The 22454-nt window shown below is 36.8% G+C and overlaps 1 protein-coding gene across 1 annotated transcript in view; it reads left to right on the top strand.

The window, feature by feature from the left end:
- cntn3a.1 (contactin 3a, tandem duplicate 1) overlaps positions 1 to 22454 on the top strand; it is an 89967-nt gene that overhangs the window by 35470 nt on the left and 32043 nt on the right. Inside the window, 4 exon segments of the mRNA XM_032572142.1 lie at positions 12750 to 12953; positions 13929 to 14031; positions 14291 to 14475; positions 17216 to 17355. Of these exon segments, the coding sequence (XP_032428033.1) occupies positions 12750 to 12953; positions 13929 to 14031; positions 14291 to 14475; positions 17216 to 17355 (632 nt within the window).

Raw genomic sequence — 22454 nt, 5'->3', positions numbered from 1 at the left:
GAATAACAAAGCTTTGCTTAGATGGTAACTCCCCTCCACCCCCTTATATCACCTCTTTACATCTTTGGGAGTAAGTATCCAGCGCTCTTTACACCTACACATGGGTGTTAAAATAGACTAATTGTTAACATGCATTAACTTAACTTTAATTGCAAGTATACAGTATCTACATGTAATTTTACAATACAAACAGCTTAATCTCTGATTCAAAGCTGTAATATGTAATGTATTTTATTTCATATATTAGTTGAAAGCCATCACTATGTTGTGATAGTGTTATATGAGACAGATAATCTGTGACAAAAATCTAACTCCTCCACCTCCTCCCAGTGCTAATGCACCTGCTTCCTGTCAAAAACACTCAGTCAGAGCTCCTGTCAGTCACCTTCGTGTATGATCTGCTCAACGTACTAATTCTTTAGTTGGGGAAAAATCATGTTAAATAATAATATTTTTAAATAAAATCCCCAGTGACACAGTTTATAACAAAGCTGTTTTTTTATTTGCTTTGTATTAGTTTGCATATAATCTTTTGGTTAAGATATCTAGACAGTTTAAAATCCTGGTCATCTCTTATTTGACAGGGTAATTGGTCCACAGCATCCCAGAACCTCCACTATACCTAACAGGTGCTATGTACTTATCTATCATTTTATGCCAGATTCAACTGAAAGGGTTTTTTTTCAGATTGGCTGAAGCTTTGTGGTATCTAAACAATTTACATATTTCCAGTGTTTGTGTTTTGGAAATTTTTCACATTCGTGTTTGAAATATAATTTTGAATGCCTCATGCTGACATATAACATCTAATGGTTCTTAAGGTGATTTGTATACCCCAAGACATTATTCTTTACTGTGTTTCTTCTGCTACCTATTACCATCTTTCTCACTCAAGTGAAAAAAATCTGGATTCTTGTGCAGCCTTGCTTATCACAGATCCGGTTGTTTTGAACATATTTATTACTAATCTTACTTTGGAAATGATTAAGTCTCAATGAAGATCTAATTCCAATTTCATGTTTTGTGATGATCTTGAATTAAATCTGTGTTTCCCATGTTTAAGAGTGGCAAAAAGAAATGTGATCGCATCACATTATATTTTTAGTCTAGGGAAACATGAAGTCACGGATTGCTAATTAGACAGTGTTTAAGCAATCAGACCAACATAAAAAAGTAAACTTTAGTTTGTTCATACAAATAGCAACAATTTTGATACCAGTCATTTTTCCCGCTTGGCAAATGTATTTAAAATAAACTTTACTCTTTCTTTTTCTTTTACATCTTCTTTGTTTTTGTCTTAAATTATACTGCTGTGAAATAAGAGGAATTTACTGCAAGGCTTTTTATATATCTATGTAAGGTGTGCCAATTAGTGTAGAGGCTGCAGTAGGTTGGTATCGTTTGAAGTTTTGTGACTATGGTTAAAATTTATTTTCAACTCCACCACAAATAGATAACTTTTCCCTCTACAGTCTGAAGCACGTCAGTATGCATTCTCCTGGAAATGTATCTTTGATGATTATTCAGCATGAATGCGGACAAGCTCATCATTTCTTCCACTTCTGTGTCTTTGAAGCTGGGGGGGCAGAAATCCTGCTACTGTGCTTCCTTTGACCAATGCTTGTCAGCATCAGTGAAACAGGTTTTAATTTCCCCCAGAACCAAGCGGTTAATCGGTGCATAAAGGCGCTCTTACAGAAGCTGCCGGATTGTTTCATCTGCTGCGGATAGTGTTGTATCTCCCCCGTTTGACATTTTCTCATTCTCCAGAGTTCCGTTTGTTGGTCTTAATGTTGAGAAAATGTGGGGAACAAATGCCCCTGCAAGGTAAGCGAAAACGCATCGGTCTGTTGTTTGCAAAATGCTTCTGATGCGCTTTTCAGGTTCCTTTTTTTTTTAATGCAAATCTATAAAACACTCTCTTGTCAAAGTCAGCACTGAATGTAACATCAATGTTTCTAGCACTCCTTTCTTCTTTTGAAGATGTGCAAATCTAATTTTGACAGCCTCGATGCAGTTTGATCTACAGCCTCCCCCCACAGAGAGACGGGGCCTCCAGAACCGCTTTAAACAGACCAAAACGTGTCAAACTGTCAATCTAATTTGAAAACATATGAAACGTGTTTATTGGGGTGTTTGGTTACGAGATGACAAAATGTTTTATATTTTAATATCGGCAGTGGAAAATATTTGATAGTGATATTATGGATGAATTTAAATGTCCCATTCCACGTTTGACTGCGGTGAACCCTGCTGTTCCCCCCCTGAGGGAAAAATGAGCCCTTAATCACATAACCGCTTGGATGCTTAATAGGAGTCCCACTTTTCCAGCAGCTTTTTTCTGTTTGTGTTATAATGAGACATCTTACCTTGTGTTAGAATATAAAAAGCTGAAGCAATGAGCCATATGCTTGGATTTGGCAGTTTGAATGTTTTTCGGACGACCCTTGCTGCAAGGTACTCTCATGCCTACGCTCCAGTCAGCAAACAGCTGCAGAACCAGGAGTGCTAGGGTTCAGTGTGACAGCAGTGTCATAAAAAATAATATTTAAAAGTGTCCTGTTTTGACAGATTGGAAAGCACCAAATTAAATCTAGCAGATTATTTATCATTTGTAAGAAAGCAGATTTGTTTAGGATAATATCACATATGAAAAGTGTCTTGTGTCTCCGAGTGTGTTGTCTGTACTCGAGGCAATTTTTACAAATTGCAGGAGGAAATTGCTTCTTTTCTCTGAGTGCTGTGACAAAAGACAGTGTGCTCTTTAGATAGCCTTTCAGAGAGGGTATTTTTTATTCTCTGGTGGAAATAGAATTAGTCAACCTTGGCTGACTTTTACTTGGATGGATTACATGTAAGGGAATAGACATACAGTAAACAAGTATAATGTATTTATTTGGAATTGGATTGATGTTTCAGAAGTCACCTACAAGTCATATTTGAAGTCAAAAATGAAGAGTTTTTTTTTTAGATGATTCCACATGTAATGAATTCTGCGAATGCGTTTAGGCTGCACGGTCCAGTGATGTCCAACATCCAAAATGTAAATGTTTGACTGAGTGTTCATTGAAAATGTTGCTTGCTTTTTGACAGCTGCTCACTATCAGCTCGAAATAAAATATAACTGTTCGTATTAATATATTGAACCCAATGAATTAGTAATCATCTACGGTAAATGATAAAGTGCTGGTGGTTTTTAATTGACTGCATGCGGTACATTTGCTGCAATAGTTGATGTGATGCACATATCTCAGCTCTCAGCGCTCCTGTAGCTTGCAAAAGGAAGAACATGCTGCAGGTACAAAGACAACAGCAATTATAATTGACTTTTTGAGAATGAAATCCCCCTCAGCTGCAGATTATTTTTGATATTGTGCATTACTGTGCACTTTAATTTTTTTAATCTGTGAAAGGTGAACCATAACATAACTCAAGTATTTCCTGCAGACACTATTTTGCATATTTGTTGATGTGTAAATAACAAGCTAGAATAGAATAATATAAGACTTAAAGTCTTATATTTATTCTTTGTCTTATGTCTGTGTCCTTGTGTCCCTGCTACTCTACAAAAAAGCAGCCAAAATCAGCTTTCATTCATCCTTCTATTGGTGGAACGGCTGTTCTAAGATCAAACCCCTTTTTACTTGGAAACATCTATTCAATATGTTTAACTGAACTAGCTGTCACTGGAAATCATTCCTTCTGAGTAACGCATTCAGAATCTAAAGATATGCAGTAAGATGAATGACCCCTGTTTTTTATCATAATTGTAAAATTGCAGGCATGCCATCATCTTTCAGACATATGTCTAAACACACCCACACACTATCACTCTTTTATCCTCCTTCAGTCCTAATTTTCAGTTCTATTGTAAGTGTAAACAGTAGTGTTATTATGTACAGAAAAATGCTTCTAAATAATCAGAAATGAGAGAAAATTAGCTTGAAATGAGTTTATGTAAGACATTTGATGGTCATTTTGAGACAAGTGAAATCAGGCTTGCCAAGTTTTAACTGGTTATAAAAAGTTTAAGGTGATAATCCAAATTACTGCTAATAGCCATTTTATTAGTGTGCTGTGAATAACTCAGTTGTATATTAAATATTTTCCATGTCTGGAAGCAGTGAAAATAAATATTCTAGGTGAAGCGAGTTTAACAAAATCAAGAGCAACAAACCTCAGGGGCCTCTTGGCTCTGAAACTCAGAGACTAAATTTTAATTTTCTTCACATGTCCTGTAAAATGTACAGATATGATGGAAGTCAATTGTCTTTAGATTTCTATATTCTGTGCATTGTTTTTAAAATATACTTTTTTTTCTTGCAAATCCCATCAATTTAGGTTTTCATCTTTCTTTAGTAAATACTAGCATGATGTAATCTGTTTGCAATCTGTTCTTGTACACATAAGGCCATATTGAAATAATTTTAGAAATTGACAAGAACCAAATCCTTTTGGATCCTAAGAGTTAGAGTTTTATTTCCTTTTCCTAAGTTTATTTGTATTGAAAACATGAAAAATAAAACATTTGAATTTACTTAGTAGTAAGAAATCCTATTATTTTCCCTGTAATCAGAGTTTCGAATTTAGTCAAATAGGTTTATAGATATTTGGATTTGTAAAAATGAGTCATTGTTACATTTATATTTTAGACATGCAATTTTTCTGTTCAGAAGAACACAATTGTGGAGCACAGTTAAAAAAATAACAGCATCTGGATTTCCAATAGTTTTTATTTTTCTTTTCGTTTTACTTCTTTTTATTTTCAGTATTGAATTAAATGATTGTTTAAACTATGATAACATAAACTCAAAACATTTAATGAAGTAAAAATTGACAGTTTGGTTCTTGTGACTACTTACTGTACCTCTGCCATTTCCCTCTCCCAGCAGGTGTGTACAGGCAAAACATTCCCCAGGAACGTGAGCACACTTTATTAGTTCTGGAACTGCACCTTACCAGGAAGTGGATAAAATGGGGATTTTTCACATTGTGGTTTTTTTCTATGTTAGGTTTTGAGTATTTATTGAGATTAAATAATATAGGTTCTGTCCATCTTGGTTTGTAAATAACGTGTTGTTTTGTTAGGTCTTCATTTAATGTAAACCATTTTACCGTTGTTTGTTCCTTGAAATGCTTTCTTCAGATTTCATTATTTGACTTTAAGCAGTCTGTCATTCATTGTTCATGTTGTTGTGGTTTGGTTTACGCCATTGCACTGAAACTAAAGAAGCTTTCATTGATGCCAATCTGAGGATTTTTTTTGCAACCAATTGGGTCGAACATCCATAGTCGCTCCACCACCATGACAGGCGTGTGACGGTATGCTTGAAACCTTTAGGACAAAAAGAACATTTTTGATGACATCATGCAATCATACTGCAAAGATGCAGCTGCAACGCTAATGGAAGAGTAGCAACAGAAAAGAAAGTTGAGTGTGCAGTCCACCATGTAGTAGATAGTTTCTGCTCATTTCCTTCCCCTGGCTGGGAGGTGATTGAAAATATCTTTAGGATCTCACTGATCCAAATTACTGTCCTATCCTCTGATAAAATGTGAGGCTACTTTATCACTAATGCATTTATGCAGTTTGTTATCTAAGAAATTTTCTGTGCATTTGATTTTTTTACAGTGAGCTGCCTTTCAACTTCTCAGCGATACATCAAAGCTGGCACTAAATGAATCAAACTGACATTTTGGTTGTGGCCCTTGCTAATTGACTGAAAGTAAAGCTGATCTGGAGTCAGTGCTCATAATTTTCACTTGCTGATTCAGTGCACCCCTGCTGGACATCATCTAATCAAGATAACGCACTGTGATTGATCACTAGTACAGTAATTCAGTGTTCAGTACAGCTCTATTGCAAGACATATTTATTTTTAAAAAGCAGTCTGCAAAAGCTATTAGATTCTGATTTGTGCAATAATACACTGAATTTATTTTTTCAGCCATTGTAATTAGCCCCTTTCATTGAAGGCCCCCTGAACACATAACGTTGGTAGATCCAGGCTAGATGCTAGGCCTGTGGATGATATTTCAACCACCAAAGATCACCAGCTCTTAAATGCAGAAAGACTTTGGACTTCACAGCTGTGGAAGGAAGACTTTTTGAAGATGTTTTTGTGTTTGCTCCATGCAGAAGGAAAAGACTTAAGCTGTCTTCCTCAAGTGGCAGCCACTCTGAGAGCTGAAGCCAGATGTTTGTTGATCTGTTTACAGTTTATCATATTTCTGAAGACTGCTGAACTTAAGCTAACACATATCAAAGCTAAATAAGACAGCTATACAGTATCCTCAGCAGTTGTGAAAACACAACTTAATACAGGATGCATTGTGTGTGTTCCTGCTGCAGACTGTAATTGACCCCTGACATCATTAACTAAAGTTTTCAAATTAGTTAACTTGTTAATTGGAGCTTGTAACACTAGAAACAATCTTGATGCTGGCGCACCACAAGCGAGACACTGCCAACAGAAAGTAGGTACATATTTATTTTGAGCCCAATAATCCTCACTAAACATTTTCAGCTTTTCTCTGTATTTTTACCGCGCTAGGGGGAAATGCAGCTTCACATCTACAGAGAGAAGTCTGACTTGTATTTAAATAGACTCTCTGCCCTGAAAAAAAAGTGAGAGTCATGTTCTCATACAGGGTGACAGGACATAATTCAACATCAGCCCAATGCAGTCCCTGACAAGATCCTCTATCTCCCTTTTAAGGGTTTCCAACACCCCGTTCAGGAAGCCATTATTTCACTTTAACGATGCCTCAAAATCCACAGCCCCTCTGCAGGAAGCAGATTGGTGGTGTTAGGATATTTTAAAACTGCAAAGCATTTCAAAGCTACACTTCTGTACTGCCAAGACATTGTTGTGCGTTCAAAAGAAGCGCTGACTGAATCCTTTTACTGGGCTACCCCATATTTACTTTATGGCTTATCACTCTGTGCTTTGAGAAGCTCTGAATGTCGGTGGCAGGGCCAGGACCTAATGCATCTGACCTCCTTCTGCTAATGGAAATGTGCTTTTCAGATTTACTCAAGGTTGAAATCACTTGTTTTGTGCTTCCAGTGCATCTACCCCCACCCTCCTAAACATAAGCTGTATGCTTGCTGATAGAAGCACATACAGCTCGCAGGGATTTTTATCCGGTGCGTGACTTGAGCCATTTCATAGAGTGAACTTGTTTGTTATGAATACAGATTGGAAGTCATAGTTAATAGCTGTCACTTTCCATGGAGCAGACCTGCCGGGATACACTGTGGCACAACCTGTGCATATATTGCGCATAAACCCACTCTTAGACTCCGCTCGTCCTTGGCCTGTCATGTTGCATTTCTCTTCCCTCCTCTCGGATCATTAATGGGAAATTGATGCTGTCGGTTCATTATACTAAGAGTAAATGGAGCCACAATGAAAATCTGCAACTCACTGTCATTCACAATTGAATTATTTGATTACCACCCATTCCAAACAGGGCTTTGAAGTCAATCAAATGAAGCCAATTGTGCGTTTTACTTTCCGTGTCTTGTTTCCTTTACTCTACATGAATCTTTAAGAAACCAATTAGTATCCGATCATTTGTTTAATTTGATTTTTCACAACCTGCACATTTGAAAGATGCGGTTCCACAGAGTATCTTGCAGTAGATATAAAGCACCCAGAACAATTATTCACACCCTTTAATACAAATTTACTTGATATTTATGTCTGGGAAAAACAACGGAGTAGTTAGCATCGCTGTTTATTATTGACAGATAATATAAAAATAGCAAATATGTGTTAATTTAGAATCATTTACTTCATTGGAAAGTATCTCAATGCATGCGAATGAAAAAAAAAACTGTATCATGACAACTTTCTGTCGCATTACAGTTTTATGTATTCTGATCATTTACCCTTTCAGAATATAGTTTGTTAAAGTGAAGTTTTGTCTTACTTTATTCGGAGTTATACAAGTCATCAGAATATTCAAGCTGATGAAGATATGTCTACTTAATAAAACATACTATTTTAGAACTAGTAGTAATTCCAAGCAGCAGAATATATAGTATATTGGCAATAAGTAATAAGAAATTGAAATAAATAAAAATTTATTTGTACTCTACAAATAAATAAGAATTTATTATTTATTTTTCAAGTAAATATGAATTTACTTGTAGAGTACATAGCATTATTTCTCCTCTATCCTTAATAATATATATATATATATATATATATATATATATATATATATATATATATATCAACTAAAAGTGTCATCACATTTGTATTGCATTTTAGGATTTTCTTATGTTGTTCACTCCTAGGGTATATCAATTAATGTCATAGAAATTGTTTAGAACTCATCTTTCCTGAGCGTATGGCATCTTAAACTCTTTCAAATAAAAACAGATTTTAAATACTATTCATTTCCTTCACCACACAAACAGAAAATAAGTTGTCGGCAGGATAATGAGACAAATCAAAAGCCCGGCTCAACAAAGAAATGTTTCAGTAGACACAAAATCAGTCATTCTCAGTTCCAGTGAGCTGAACAGTACAGAAAGGAGCTCCAAAAGATGATCTTGCACATTTTTCAAAGAACAAAAAAATCCCTCTCTTTGCATACTCTGGCCGCGTAAAGTATTATGTGAGAACATTAAGTGCTACCCCACTGTGAAAAAGTGATTGTTAAAATTACTAACAGAGTGTGTGAGTCAATCAGAGCAGAGAATTGTGTAATCAAGAGGTGAGAACGGCACCAACTTCTCCACCTGTGGACAGTTGGCTCAAGGTAATGCGGTTTGTTGGGAAATGATAGGGGCTGAATCACAGTTTGTTAAAATAATGGCAAAACATAAAAATATTATTCTGAAATATTTGCATTTGTCTAAACAAACATGGGGCTGCATAGTGGTGCAGTTGGTAGCACTGTTGCCGTGCAGCAAGAAGGTCCTGGGTTTGATTCCTGGCCTGGGGTCTTTCTGCATGGAGTTTGCATGTTCTCCCTGTGCATGCGTGGGTTCTCTCTGGGTACTCCGGTTTCCTCCCACAGTCCAAACACATGACTGTCAGGTAAATTGGTCTCTCTAAATTTTCCCTAGGTGTGAGTGTGTGTGTGTGCGTGGTTGTTTGTAGTGTCTGTCTCTGTGTTGCCCTCCGACAAACTGGCGACCTGTCCAGGGTGTACCTTGCCTCTTGCCCGAAATATTCGCTGGAGATAAATAAACAAACATGAAGTCTGAGGTATACAACATATTTGGGAACTAGAGGAACACTCTGTCAAAACCTGGTCCACCCAATGTTCTCCCTTTGCATTCTTTTTCTAAAGTTTGAGTTCAGTTGTTCAGTCAGGGTGTTTATTGTTGTATTTATGTCAGGACCATGACAAATACTGTTGCATGTTGTTGTTGTGATTCTCCTTTTAACTGCATAAACAGACCGAGCATGAGTTTACCCACGATAGAGACCTACAAACTGTCACGAAAGGGTCTGAAAACTGTAATTTATCAAACTGACGGTCATTCGCCATCACATTAAAATGCTAGAACACGCACCATTGATTTACAGCGGGGAAAGCATGACTTTAGGATCCCAGAAGAAAGAGTTAGTTGACAACTCACAAAAGGTATGGCATCAGATGAAGATAAATATAAATTCAAAGTGATTCTGGAACACAGAGTTTGAACATTTGTCGCTGGGCATTATTGTCAATCCATGTGACAGTAAAAAAAACACACAGAGGTGAAAAGTATGCTTGATGTACTACTGTAATTGGATCGATTAGAAAAGCTTTCACTTTCCCACATTTGACAGCTAAAAGGACAGCAACCTGTGTTTAAAAGCACAAAAAGTCTGAGCATAGACAGCAAAACTTTAAGAATATGTTGTAAGGTTTGGAAAATGCCACGTTGTCAAAGACACGACAGATGAGCATGTCAATGCACCGACTTGAGGAGCTCATGCAGATGTAGCAGGATGCAACTGTTCAAAAGATTATATGAAAACAGGCTAAAAGGGAAACTGTTCATGCATCAAACAGGTGGGATAGTTAAATAAAAATGGAGTATGGCCTTAGAAAAATGATGGAAACATACAGTTATCAGCATTCCATTACACTTGCTAGGCTGCAATAATACAAATAATACAGCAAAGCCCAGGCGTCCCGCTTGCCATAAAACAGCAGAGGTGAATAAGTGTACACCTCACATCTCACTTATTTTATTCTCTGTGCTACACTGCAGAGTCATCACTTAGACAAGTTTTACCAACAGCCTAGATTGCTTTTGGGACAGGGATGCAGTGTGGTCCAGAGCAATTTATCCTTGTGTCAATATGTCAAAACACCAATATTCAGCCTTGTAATGCCACTGTTAGTGCAAAAGCTTTTATTACTGCATTCCATTTGGCTGGTAGTACCGGGGTCCTTTCCCAGAAACTTGTTACATCAGATAATGAGAGGTGGTACAAAATCGAGTGACACAAACTGTAATATAATGGTTTCACAGGGCATTATTCTGTCTTTTATGGTGTAGTTATAAGATTCACAGCAAGGTTTCTCTTATTAACTTACAATTGGATGCATTCTTTCTCAAAAGTGGTAAAACATTTTCACGTTTTGGGAATGTTCCACCATTAAACTACGGTATATTCAATTGAAATTTAATTTAATTTATAGCAATATAACTTTTTGAATAATTGATACGTGGAAGATTAAAGATTAACAAGGTACAGTTCAACACAAATCAAAATTTGAAGTGTGTCATGCATTTACAGGTTTTGACCATATTAAAATTTTTACATCGATGTAAAGTACTTTGGTTTTTGGTTTGGTTTTTATTATATACTCCCAGCACTCACTCAACCTGTCCAAAACTCTGAATGTTTCAACCTCTTCCATGTCTGTAGGTGTAAAAAAAAAAGATTTTTACAAACATTTGTGAAAGAACAGTTCCTTTTTAGGAACCTTGATAAGATGCCATAATAGTGGAAACAATTGGGAACAACAGCAACCCAGACATGAAGTGATAGTTGTAGGTTTTTAGATGTTGTAGCACAGAAGCTGCCAACTTTCTGCAGACTCTAAACTTTGTGTGGCCGTCAGGTTGGCTGTGGAACAATTTGTAGAGAGCAACATTGAATGGGTTTTTAATGGCCATGCACCTTCATCCCAGTCCTTACTTTATCACGTGCAATGCAGACCATCAGACTTAGTGGGGTAAAACGGCCGCTGGTAGACTTTACAGCAGTAGAGATGTATTCTTTGGAAAGACGAGTCATGTCTCTCTGTAGATTCCTGTAATTCAAGGCTCTCAGGTTGACAGTTGCAGTTAGAGCAGGAATTGCTTCTCTAAATTTTGTCAAGTATAAGGCTTGGTGCAAGGGGAATTTTGGTGTGGTCCTACTTTTTATCTGCTGGGCTTGGCCCCCAAATTTCATTTAAGTTTAATGCTTCAGCATCCCGAGACAGTCAGGACACTTTTATGCTCCCAGCTGTGTGGGATGGGCCCCTCATGTTCCAGCCTGATTGTGCACCAGTGAACAAACACAAAGTCCATAAAGAAACTTTACTGTCCTGCACAACAACACCCTTGGGATGGATTAGAGCCTTCTACTCCAACTTGAGCTTCAATTCTCATAGATTTATTTCTCAAAAATTCCTATAATACATTCCCATAGCTTTGGGAAAGCCTTCCAGCAGAAGATGTTGTGGCTCTAAAGGGCAGGAACACATCATATATAAAAAGCAAAGAAAATTTTCATTAAATAATCTGAAATTTTGAGAACCATTTCCTAGCTTAAATATTTAATTTCACTGAATCCTGCAACAGTGTAAGTACATAATGTATGTTCAAGTAGGAAATTGTCTAAAACATCTGCTTATTGCATTCAATGGGAACATAAATGTCATCTTGTTTAAATGTTAAATTGTCAAATGTTTAATCAAAGCTAGAAAAAAGAAAGGTTTAACATGAAATTATAAAATAAAAATAGCTAGCCTGGAATGTCAGCAGTCAGCTGCTCAGATGTTTAATATAGACAAACGGCAAGACATTTGGGTTATTCCTTGATTTACATCCTTCATTGACATAGTTTTTTATTGTCATTTAAGCAATAAATCCCTTCTCTTGTCTCCCTCCTTTTTTGATTTTACCTGGTTCATGCACCTCCACACTGAAAAGGAGCAGACCCACTTACACTTTGCTTTATCCTGCACTGTGAAATGCCACTTTATAGCACAGTAAGCCAGTTAGTTGTGGGAGTTTGTGGGTGGCTCTATCCAGTTAATTTTGTTCCATGTTCCCTGTTCCAGTCCACATGCCAGCCAAATACCAAAGCAAAATTCGAAATCCTCATTTTTTCCATATTACTTTCAAGGTAAACAACCTGAACTGAACAGAATAACTGCCAGAGACTTAAAAAAACCACAAAGCCAATTTAAAAAATCCTTTATTCATCCTCTCAGCCTCAGCACTTCAACATACATTTGATTTATATTAACAATATTATAAATAATCCCTCCAATAACAGCTAATGAGAATAATTGATCTTCAATTATAGATGATGTTTTTAATTATGGAAGGCTGGTACTCAGTCTGATGTACTAATTGCTTTATCCCTTGGGGCATTATCCCACATGAATGTGATAAGACTGCAGATGAATCTCACCCTATCTGCACATCTGTACAGATATTCTATAAAACATAAAATCCGATCACATTCTGCATGTCGCATTCATACATGTATCTTCTTTGGCTTCGTTTGCAGAACTCACCTTCACGTGGATCTTCAACGAGTACCCATCTTTTGTCGTCCAGGACACGCGTCGATTTGTCTCCCAGAAGACAGGCAACCTTTACATCGCTAAAGTGGAACCCTCTGATGTGGGCAACTACACGTGTGTGGTCACCAACATGGTCACCAAAAGCAGCGTTAAGGGGCCACCGTCACCTTTGGTCCTCCGACTTGATGGTAACGGTGAACCTCCCTCCGCTTACTGAAATTTATATGGATAAAGGACGCAGTTTAATAGTTTTTTTCTATTTCCAGACAGCAGATTTTCAACATCACAGGTGTAAAAACTTTAATTAGTGACAGTCTGGCAAAAAGTTTGTTTTTGCAAACTGTTGGCAGAAAGTCTGTGTTTCATTTTATGACTAACTTGGCTCACAAATATGTTCAGTTTGGGAGTTGTTTGATTAGGTTCACTCTATTTTTAATGGGAAAGAAAAAATGAAACTTGAAATCCCAAACATTTGAAGACACATTTAAAGTTAAATTAATTTGAACGCTGTGGTGATACAGTGTCGTGCACAAGTATTCACACACTTTAAACATTTCCAGCTGCCAACTTTGATGTTGACAGATTCGCCTACCTGAGTAGACGATGTTTGCACATCCTCTAAAGCCTCTATGTGGCTTTTTACTACTTCTCTGATGAATGCTCTTCAACCTGCCATATTAGGGCAACGTGTCTTAGTATTTTTGCAGTTGTACTATAATCTTTTTACTTCTAGATAATGGTTTGAAAAAATCTTTGTGAGCTTTTCAAAGTACAGTAGGCTAAATATAAGTGTATGCCACTTTGCGCAGTTATGTATTTGTTTCAAATTTGAACAAGCATGCATAATTTTCACTTTAATTAAACATCGCTTACACTACTTTATAAAGTCCCAATAAAACACATAGAACTTTTGTTTAAAGAGTGACAGAATGTGAAAATGTATGCATTTTTTTTGCGAGGCATTGCAATTCAAAGAGCTACAAGAAAATGGAGTGACTGGTAACCTGCATGTAACTGAGTCATACAGACTTATGCCAGTTTTATTTATATATATATATATATTTTCCTTTACATCCTTTGTAACCTTTTCCAGGCCTCGAGCTGAAATTATTTCTGTGAGACATGCGGGGGAAGTGACACAGCATTATTCTTTGTTCCTGCAGGTGTGATGGGTGAATACGAACCAAAAATTGAAGTGCAGTTCCCTGAAGTTGTCCCTGTCGCTAAGAGCTCAATCGTCAAACTTGAATGTTTTGCACTTGGAAAGTATGTTCATTTTATTTTATTTTTTTATCATCCCAAAACATCAAACCCGTCATTATTTGTTCATTGCTTTAACAATTATTGAGGTGATCTAATTAATTTTCAGAGCACTCTTAAGAATATGTAAACAGTGCTAAAGTTACAAGCTTCATCCTTTTAACTGGTTTCCAGCCACTGTATATAGTTCTTTAATAAGAACTATATACAGAGATTGCTATTTTTCATTTTTGCTCGTGTGTGAATATCTTTCTCATCTCTTCAGCCCAGTGCCAACCATAAGCTGGAAAAGAGTTGACGGGGCCCCTTTTGGCAGGAAGGTGGACTTGAATAAAGCCAGCGGAGTTTTAGAGATCCCTTATTTCCAACAGGAGGATGCAGGGATGTACGAATGCATGGCAGAAAACAGCAGAGGAAGAAACTCTGTTAAAGGAAAGCTGTCTTTCTATGGTGAGTTCTGCAGCAGAATGGTTTCCCGACTTTGATTTAAAGCTTACCTAACTTCATGCTGACTGCCCTGGATATGAAAAAAAAGAGAGGAAATCTTCTGCTTTAAACCTGTCATTCTTATTCCTAAAGTCTGTGGTACATTTTTAGAATTTCTAAAAAATCTTCTGCCACTTGGTTCAGAACCTAATTTAAGCTGCTGTCAAACTTCGCTTGGTTAAGAAGTCTTGCAAAGAAGAATTTAGCTTTGGTGTGAAGCTTGCAGAAAGTTTTATTTGTTCTCTTCCAATCTGCAGGTTTTATGAGTGTCCATTTACAGCTGAATTAAATACTAGAATGTGGCTGTAAATTAACCCATTTCCACCAGTTCATTTCTGACAATCCCTTTTATTGTTCCAGCAGCTAACAGGGGACCCAGCCCTTTTAGATTTACACCTCTTCTCAGGGAAAAGCGATTTTTCTCTCACCAACACCGGACTTATGGCCTAGATTCCGAGAAAAGCTTTTAATGTCCCGAGATGAAGGATTTTTATAGTTTCTCTCTCCATTATGTTGCAGTTTATGCATTGATGATTCCTGACCACATGGTCCTTGGGGATGTTGTTTACGGAAAGCAAGCAAGTTTGGAGGTTTTCTTTTCTGTAAAGACTTGCACCTTTCATGTGATGATGCATTTTTTGGAGTATAGAAAAACAGGATAAAATTCGTAGAGTGAAAATAGATCTATGCAAGAGGTTTTCTATTTATATCTACCTGTTTTTGAGCAGAATAATGTCCATGTAATGTTCATGTTTATAATAGTAGGTTATTTAATGTTGATAAGCTTTCAAAACTGGTCATATAAAATGCAGATGGTATCAGAGAATTGTACCCCTACAACAGAATCCACTGTAAGAAAAATAATACTTGCATTATTTCTTTTTAATTTGGCACACAAGATGTTTCTCACAGAGAAAGAGCAGAAAGACTGTAATGGTTGCTAGTAGCTTCCTGCTCAGTCTTCCCTGAGAGTTCAGAAGTTATTTATACATGATTAACTGAAAGTTAGTCATTTTTAAGTTTGGCTCAAGTGTAATTTAAGTCTTAATTATTACAGATTGCTTGACTATGTTTTAATGCATGAAAATGATGTGAAATGCTCATGATTTTACAAAAAATTAACATTTTGATATGTTGTATTTTGCCATTTAGGCATTGGTCTGTATGGGATTTTTATGGTGTGATAGTCCTACTAAAAATGCCAACTTACAATTTTATAGTACAAACACCAAAATGGTAAACAAAAATTCATAACATGATAAAATAGCTTTTACTTCAAACAAAAGAGCAACTATAATTGCTCAGGCTGTGGAAATAATATTCTACAATATAGTTATTATGTGTATGTAATATATTTTTAGTTGTTTTTTTAAAATTTGGCACAGGCACATGCATTTGAAGACAGAAAAGATGAGTGTCAACAGTTGATGTTTACAATCTGCTGTTTCATGATAATTTGTCAATTAATTTTGCTAAATATATTCTTAAAAACTGATTAAATTCTTCTTGGGTCAAAAGAATGACAACGTTTTAAGACGTTGTCATTAAAAACACGCCTGCATATGACTTCTCTGCTGTAACTTTGTGAAAGCCATGTGTGTCCTTGTGAGATATAACTCTTGTCCCATTTCACAACCTCACAGACTGACTTGTGGGCAGGTGATAAAAATCTGTAATCTCATTTTAACGTCATGCTGACTGGACCTTGTGGGACAGACATCAATTCTGGGACAGAATCAGAGGATCAATAGAAGGATGCGTGTTTGTCAGTCAAACATTAGCCAGCCTGTACCAGTAAATAGTTTTGTTTTCTTGAAATGGATGGATGGATGGTTTTTTTTCCCAAACTATCCTGTTAAAAGTTGAGCAGTGTTTTAAAAATAGATCAGCCTGGTTAAATTACCTTCTAATCCACCAAGATTGAGAGTTATCCATTTAAACTAACCTTGTCTTAAAACACCACTTTACATTTTCTTGTTTTCTTACAGCAGTGCAGTAATCTGCAGTAATTTGTCAGTATTTTCATCTTTTAGAACAATCAGTAGAAGGTGTTGAAATTACATCAAACTTTTCTGTCAAATGTTTTCTTTGAAAATGATGGTGTTAAAATTGGTTTTTCAGGGAAACTGTTTGGACATTTACTTGTATTATTTTGCTTTTATTTTCTCTAAAGCATCAAATGTTTGTAATGCAGCTAGACACATTTAGAAATCATGAGGACAACAAGCAAGTGTTTCTAAAACTAAACAAACTCATACATAGTTTTGTGACAATAAGAACACTGTCATTAAACTAAACATTGTATCAACAAATATGTAATTTTACATAAAAAAACATTAAAATAATCTTTTATTTCGACTGTTAAGTTAAACAACTAATTTATTTTTTACTGCACAAGAATGACATTTTGATTAACCTGAGCCAAACCCTAAAGCTTTCCTTGTTCTTAGTCATTGATTATTCACTTTTCTTCACAATAACTTTATACAGTTTTCAGATTTATTTATATATTTTCCAAAAGGAGGTCAGCATCAGGTTAATTGGAAGTGGATTCCTGACTTGTGCCCTTGGATGCTTCCTTAATGGATTGATTGCCCTCTTGGTTTCCTCATTGATTTATTAAAACTGCTGCTTTCAGGTATTTCTCAGACATGTCTGCAGTGTTACAGTGTTCATTCACACTAATGGATTTGTGTCCTCACAGCTCCACCTCAGCTGACGGAGAAGCCTCAGGATGTTCAGAAGACCATCGACGACACCCTAGTGTGGGAATGCAAAGCCAACGCTAAGCCAAAACCCTCGTACCGCTGGCTGAAGAACGGAGAGCCCCTGGATTACATGGAGGTAGAATATTTTTTTAATTGGATTTTCTATTCAGAACCAGAGGTAGAAAAATTAACACCAAAAAAAAAACTTGATTTTTGTTTCACACTGTAAAATCAATCAAATTTTATTTGTATAGCACATTTCAGCAGCAAAGCATTTCAAAGTGCTTTACATCATTACAAACACAGAAACACAATGCAACATAGAATCAATAATCAAAACACAGCATTAAGTCAAGGTTCCATCAATAAATTTGTAATTGATTACATTTCAAATACAATTCCTAAATGTGAAATTCAAATTCATACCACTCATTGTTTTGCATCCTAAATAATGGATTTTTTTTTTCATTTATACATTAAAAATACAAAATCTCTGTGTCAAGGAAGTAATTCTTTCTTTTTTTTTTTCCAAGAGATACACCGATATGAAAATTTTGGCTAATATTGATACTCAATATACTGTATATATCGCTGTTGTGGCTGATAACCAATTCATACCGATGTATATTTCACTATACATCTATACAAGGCGTCTTTTTGACACCTTGAAAAAGACGACCACCCCACCATGCTTTTCTGCTTCAGTTAAACTCTTCCAAATCCTGCCTGCATCACTATCATTGTCTCATGACCAAACAAATACCACACGAACTTCCTCCTCTTCCCCTCCAGAAAAGTGGCAACAAGATGGAAATATCAGCCCCGTTTTATTTATCGTAACAGTACTAATATCTTAAAAATGACTAATATCGAACAATATCAATGTTACATTGTGCATGAAATATTGTAGAAATATTTTCACATTTCTACACAGATATACAATATATATAGAAATATATGTTGTAACTCTCGGAGGCGTTTGTTCTCCATTAGTGCCATGTGAATGGATCTGGTTTGCTTGAATGGGACAAACGCAGTAAAGCATTTGTCAGTTTTCTGTGTTTATAAACTCAAATAAGCCAGGTTAATATTGTGTGTAGTTAAACAACTTTGTAAACTTGTTCATTTGGATTTATTAAAGCCTAATTTAAAGTAATTGTAGTACACCAGAAGAGACAGATTCTGCTCCCATGATTCAAAATGATTCCCATCTGTTCCATTTCTGCCCGTATATATACTGATGCAATAAGACTGATCTCATACATATTGCTATTCTGCAACCTATCTGCTACTTACATGAGGCCTGTAGGCTGCAAACATCAACGTTATAAACAACAGCATTACTTGCTCACATCTAGGTCATAATATGCATTGATTTTATGTTGGATCTTTATTACACTGTGACATTTGTGTATTTATTGTCCTAGTCAAAGCATTCTCAAAGCTTTTTGCACTAGACCCAAATTTACTCAATTTCACTCGCTAATACACACTAATATGCAGACTAGTAGACAACTTTTGGAAAGTGACTAGCCTATTTGCACATTGGCTTGTGGCAGAGGAGAATGAAATCAAACTCACTTTTCAATGACTCACCTTAACCAATTAAGATGTGAAATAAGAGGGATTACTGAAAAATAATTAATTAATTTGAGCTCTATGATGGTAAAGATCAAATCTGTTTTGGTAAGTTAATGAATGGTTTCTGCGCCCCTGTTTGAAGTGTTGCTAAAGTTGTGTAAAGAATATTGCTGCTCTCCACAGAGCCTCAAACAGTTCAGTAAATGGAGATAAAGACATGTCAACAAGTAAGATGAAAGGCGATAAGATTGCTCTAAATTTAGGAGCATTTTGCTCAAAGGATTCAGTATTTGTTGGATTCAAGTTGCGCTTCCATCTCATAGGCATGCACTTGGCAAAAACATGCCACTTTGAAATGCTTGTGTTTGCTTCTGACTAAATTTGGCATCAGAAATGAGTGTGTCTGTGTGTGCATTAGCTGGGGAGGGTGTTTGAATGTGCTTTGCAAAAATGCCAAAGTGGTGCCATTTTCTGTCTGTAATCAACCAGGGATTTTGTTTGACAATTTAGTCCTCGGTCGCTTATCTGCTAATCTCAATTTTATCATTAAGTCCCCTCTCTGGGGGAGGCAGGAAAAATACCTCATCATCTAAAAAGCATTTTAGATTTCACCAATTTGCCCTGTTTTGTATTGTTGTTGTATTGCTGTTTTATGCTTTATGACTAAAAAGCATGGCTCAGTTATGTGCACTGATTTTGTCAGTGTTTGAATTAGGCTATGAAATGGAAACTGTAGTGCTGTTTTGTTGGATGTGTGTTTACAAGGGTCAATATTATCCAAAATCTTAGACGCTTTAATTGGCCGCCTAGCTGTTAGTACACGCGTTGAAACTGTTTTTAATTTTCACTCTGGGCGGAGGATAGCTACGAATGAGTACATTTACGTTGCCATTTACAAAATGGATTACCCCCATTAGGCTCATCTTGAAACACTTATCGCCCCACCTGCACATATCTGATATTGATTTGTAAATAACTTTGTAAAAAAAAAAAAAAATCCCTTTGGCAGGTGGCCGAGGTAAGATATTCTCTGTGCATGCGGCTTTATTAATGAGGTGTGGTGTTACCATTTTCAAAATGCCACTCTCAACTGCAGCAACGGTAAATCAATTTCCAAACCCAAAGGTCAGCATTGTAAAGAGAGGAGGACGGAGAGGGGGAGGCCAAGGGGGCCCATTTGTTATTCCTCATTAGAATGGATCAGTCCTCTTCTTCCCAATGCCTGCTGTTATCTCGCCATCTCCGTTGCTCCCTTTCTCTTTCTTTTTTCTCTTTCTAAGTTATCTTCTCTCTCCCTCTCTCCACCGTCTTTTCTCCTCCCTCCATGGGAATTAAATGGCACAGAAGAGGCCTGTCACTTCAAAATGTCACCCTGGAAAACAAGGACCCACTCGAGCTTGTGTTTTTCCAATATGCCACCAGCTTCCTCCTTTTTAGTAATGTACATAAGAGTGCGCGATTTCCTTTCTGCCGCCCTCCGATGTCTTCTGGTTGCCCTTTGCTGTGTAACTGTTGTTGAATTCAGCCGCTGCAAAAACACCATTAAATATGCAGCGTGCAAAGCAATAGGTTAGTGTCTCTGATTTGCTTTCTCACAGCATAGCTTGATGTTGTTTTGGTTTCGATGTGCCGCCCTGCATAATTAGAGTTGATAAAGCAGACAAATGGCTCCAATCTGATTTACTGTCAAAGGTGCCAGCACTGACCTTTTTTTTATCCAGGTGAAGCGTTTAGAATGGTTCAGGGTGGCACCAAACCACAAACATTCACAGATACTGTTTATCTCTTTCTCCCTGTTGGGGCTGCTGTATGCTAGAAAGCATCATTCCTTACTTAGACAGAGTAAAGGTGCAGCTCAATAAATGTTAATATGACTGAGAAAAAATGGGTTTTTACAAATCAATTTAAAAAGTAAAACGTCAGCAATATATTTCTAGCCTTGACACTATATCACATAACTCAGTTGGTCCAATCAATAACTTCCATGGACACAGATGAATAACATCTAACACTCGATCACATCTACTGCTTCTATGAAAATGACAGGTCACTATCAGGAGCTCAGGGAATTTTGTTGGAATACTGTGCGATAAATGCAGAATGAAATCTGTCCAACAACAGGTTGTGGATTTTCCTCATCACTAAATATTCCCCAGTAAATGATTATTGGCATTTTAACAAAGCTTAATCAGTTGGGAATGGCAGAATCTCAGGAGCTTAGGAGTAATAGTCTGTCTGCAGAGTCAGAAGACATCCAAACCTCATGTAATCTTTAATTTAGCTGATGAACAGTCAGCTGAGAGCTTCATGAAATGAGGTTTTCCAGGCTGAGCAGCTCCTAGATGCAATGGGATAAAACAATGGAGACGGGGTACTCTTGAATGATCATTCTTGCCTTTCTTGCCTCATGATCTATTGGTTGAGTCTGAGTTCAGCAGTGGTTAACATAGTTCCAAGTCTAACGTCTTATGCAGATGGCATTAATGTGTGCGGCTTTTATTTTTCGGAAATGGCTATTTATTTCCAACTAGTTTAATGCTTCAGTGTACTGAATTATTTTAGTCATGACGTTTAACCTTTAGTTCTTGACCCCAATAAAACATTTATTGGTCAAATAACTGTGTTAGACCTCGCAAATGGAATATCGTTATAAAAAAAGTGCACAGCTTTTACAGAACAGCTGTAATGGCTGCAAAGAGCAGGGTGACATCATTGTAAACCCTCACTTTTATATCTGTATTGAGGCAGACAACCTTTATCAGTATAATATATATTGTACAATTTTCACTTTTTGAATGTCTAGAATGAATTCACTTCTCGAAATATTCAACTTATTTTAGATTCGTCTGAAGGCGCCCCCATCTCTCTTTTCCTTCTCCCTATCATTCTTTTTCCTTCAGTAAACAGTTACTGCCAGTTATCTCCTAAAAAAGGTGGACTTGTTCTGTTCCACTTGAGAACTACTGCATCCTTTACCACCCGGGGTCCCCTCTGGCTGAGGCTGCAGTGCTAGCTCAGCCATGTGTAGCCAAGTGTCTGCCTGGTGCATGCTTGAGCCAGCCTCTGAGGGAAATGTATTTGAAGATCCTCAGCAGTGTCACTGACTGATGTTCAGGGATAGTCCTTGCCTTTTCAAGTAGCAGTGCTGTAATGATTCCCGACGACAGACAGACTGGCGACAGGACCCTCTGGACCACTTTGTCAGTGACATTAAAAAGTCCAGGTACACTCTATAGAAGGATCAAGGGCAGGAGCAATGAGTGCTGCCACCCTTAAATTGACATTACTATAAAAAGGAAGCAGGTAGACTGTTCCAAAGCTTCTGAAGGTCAGAAGAGCACAGGGAAGAGAAGAACTTTGTTCAGCCTGTGCTATTAGTAAGTGTTCTCTGTATGGCTGTCTTTGAAGAAGGGTGCATTTATTCCTGCTGATCTTATTCTTATATTGTCTAATTTCATCTTGTTATTTTTTTATGTTGTCTTTTCTTTTTAGTATGGACCTCCGTATGTGTCTGAGATAAAGATATGATTGGTTTACTGGTTAAACAAACAATGTTTTGTGCTGTTGCATTTTGTTTTCCACCACCAGCTGATTTTTTATTTTTGTTAGTACAAACAGCCTCCAGCGCTCAAGACTTGTGACTGATTCTTCTAA

This window comes from Xiphophorus hellerii, chromosome 1, assembly GCF_003331165.1.
Source record: "Xiphophorus hellerii strain 12219 chromosome 1, Xiphophorus_hellerii-4.1, whole genome shotgun sequence".
NCBI lineage: Eukaryota > Metazoa > Chordata > Actinopteri > Cyprinodontiformes > Poeciliidae > Xiphophorus > Xiphophorus hellerii.
Note: the sequence above shows the minus strand (reverse complement) of the source record. Positions and strands in the feature narration are given on the sequence as shown.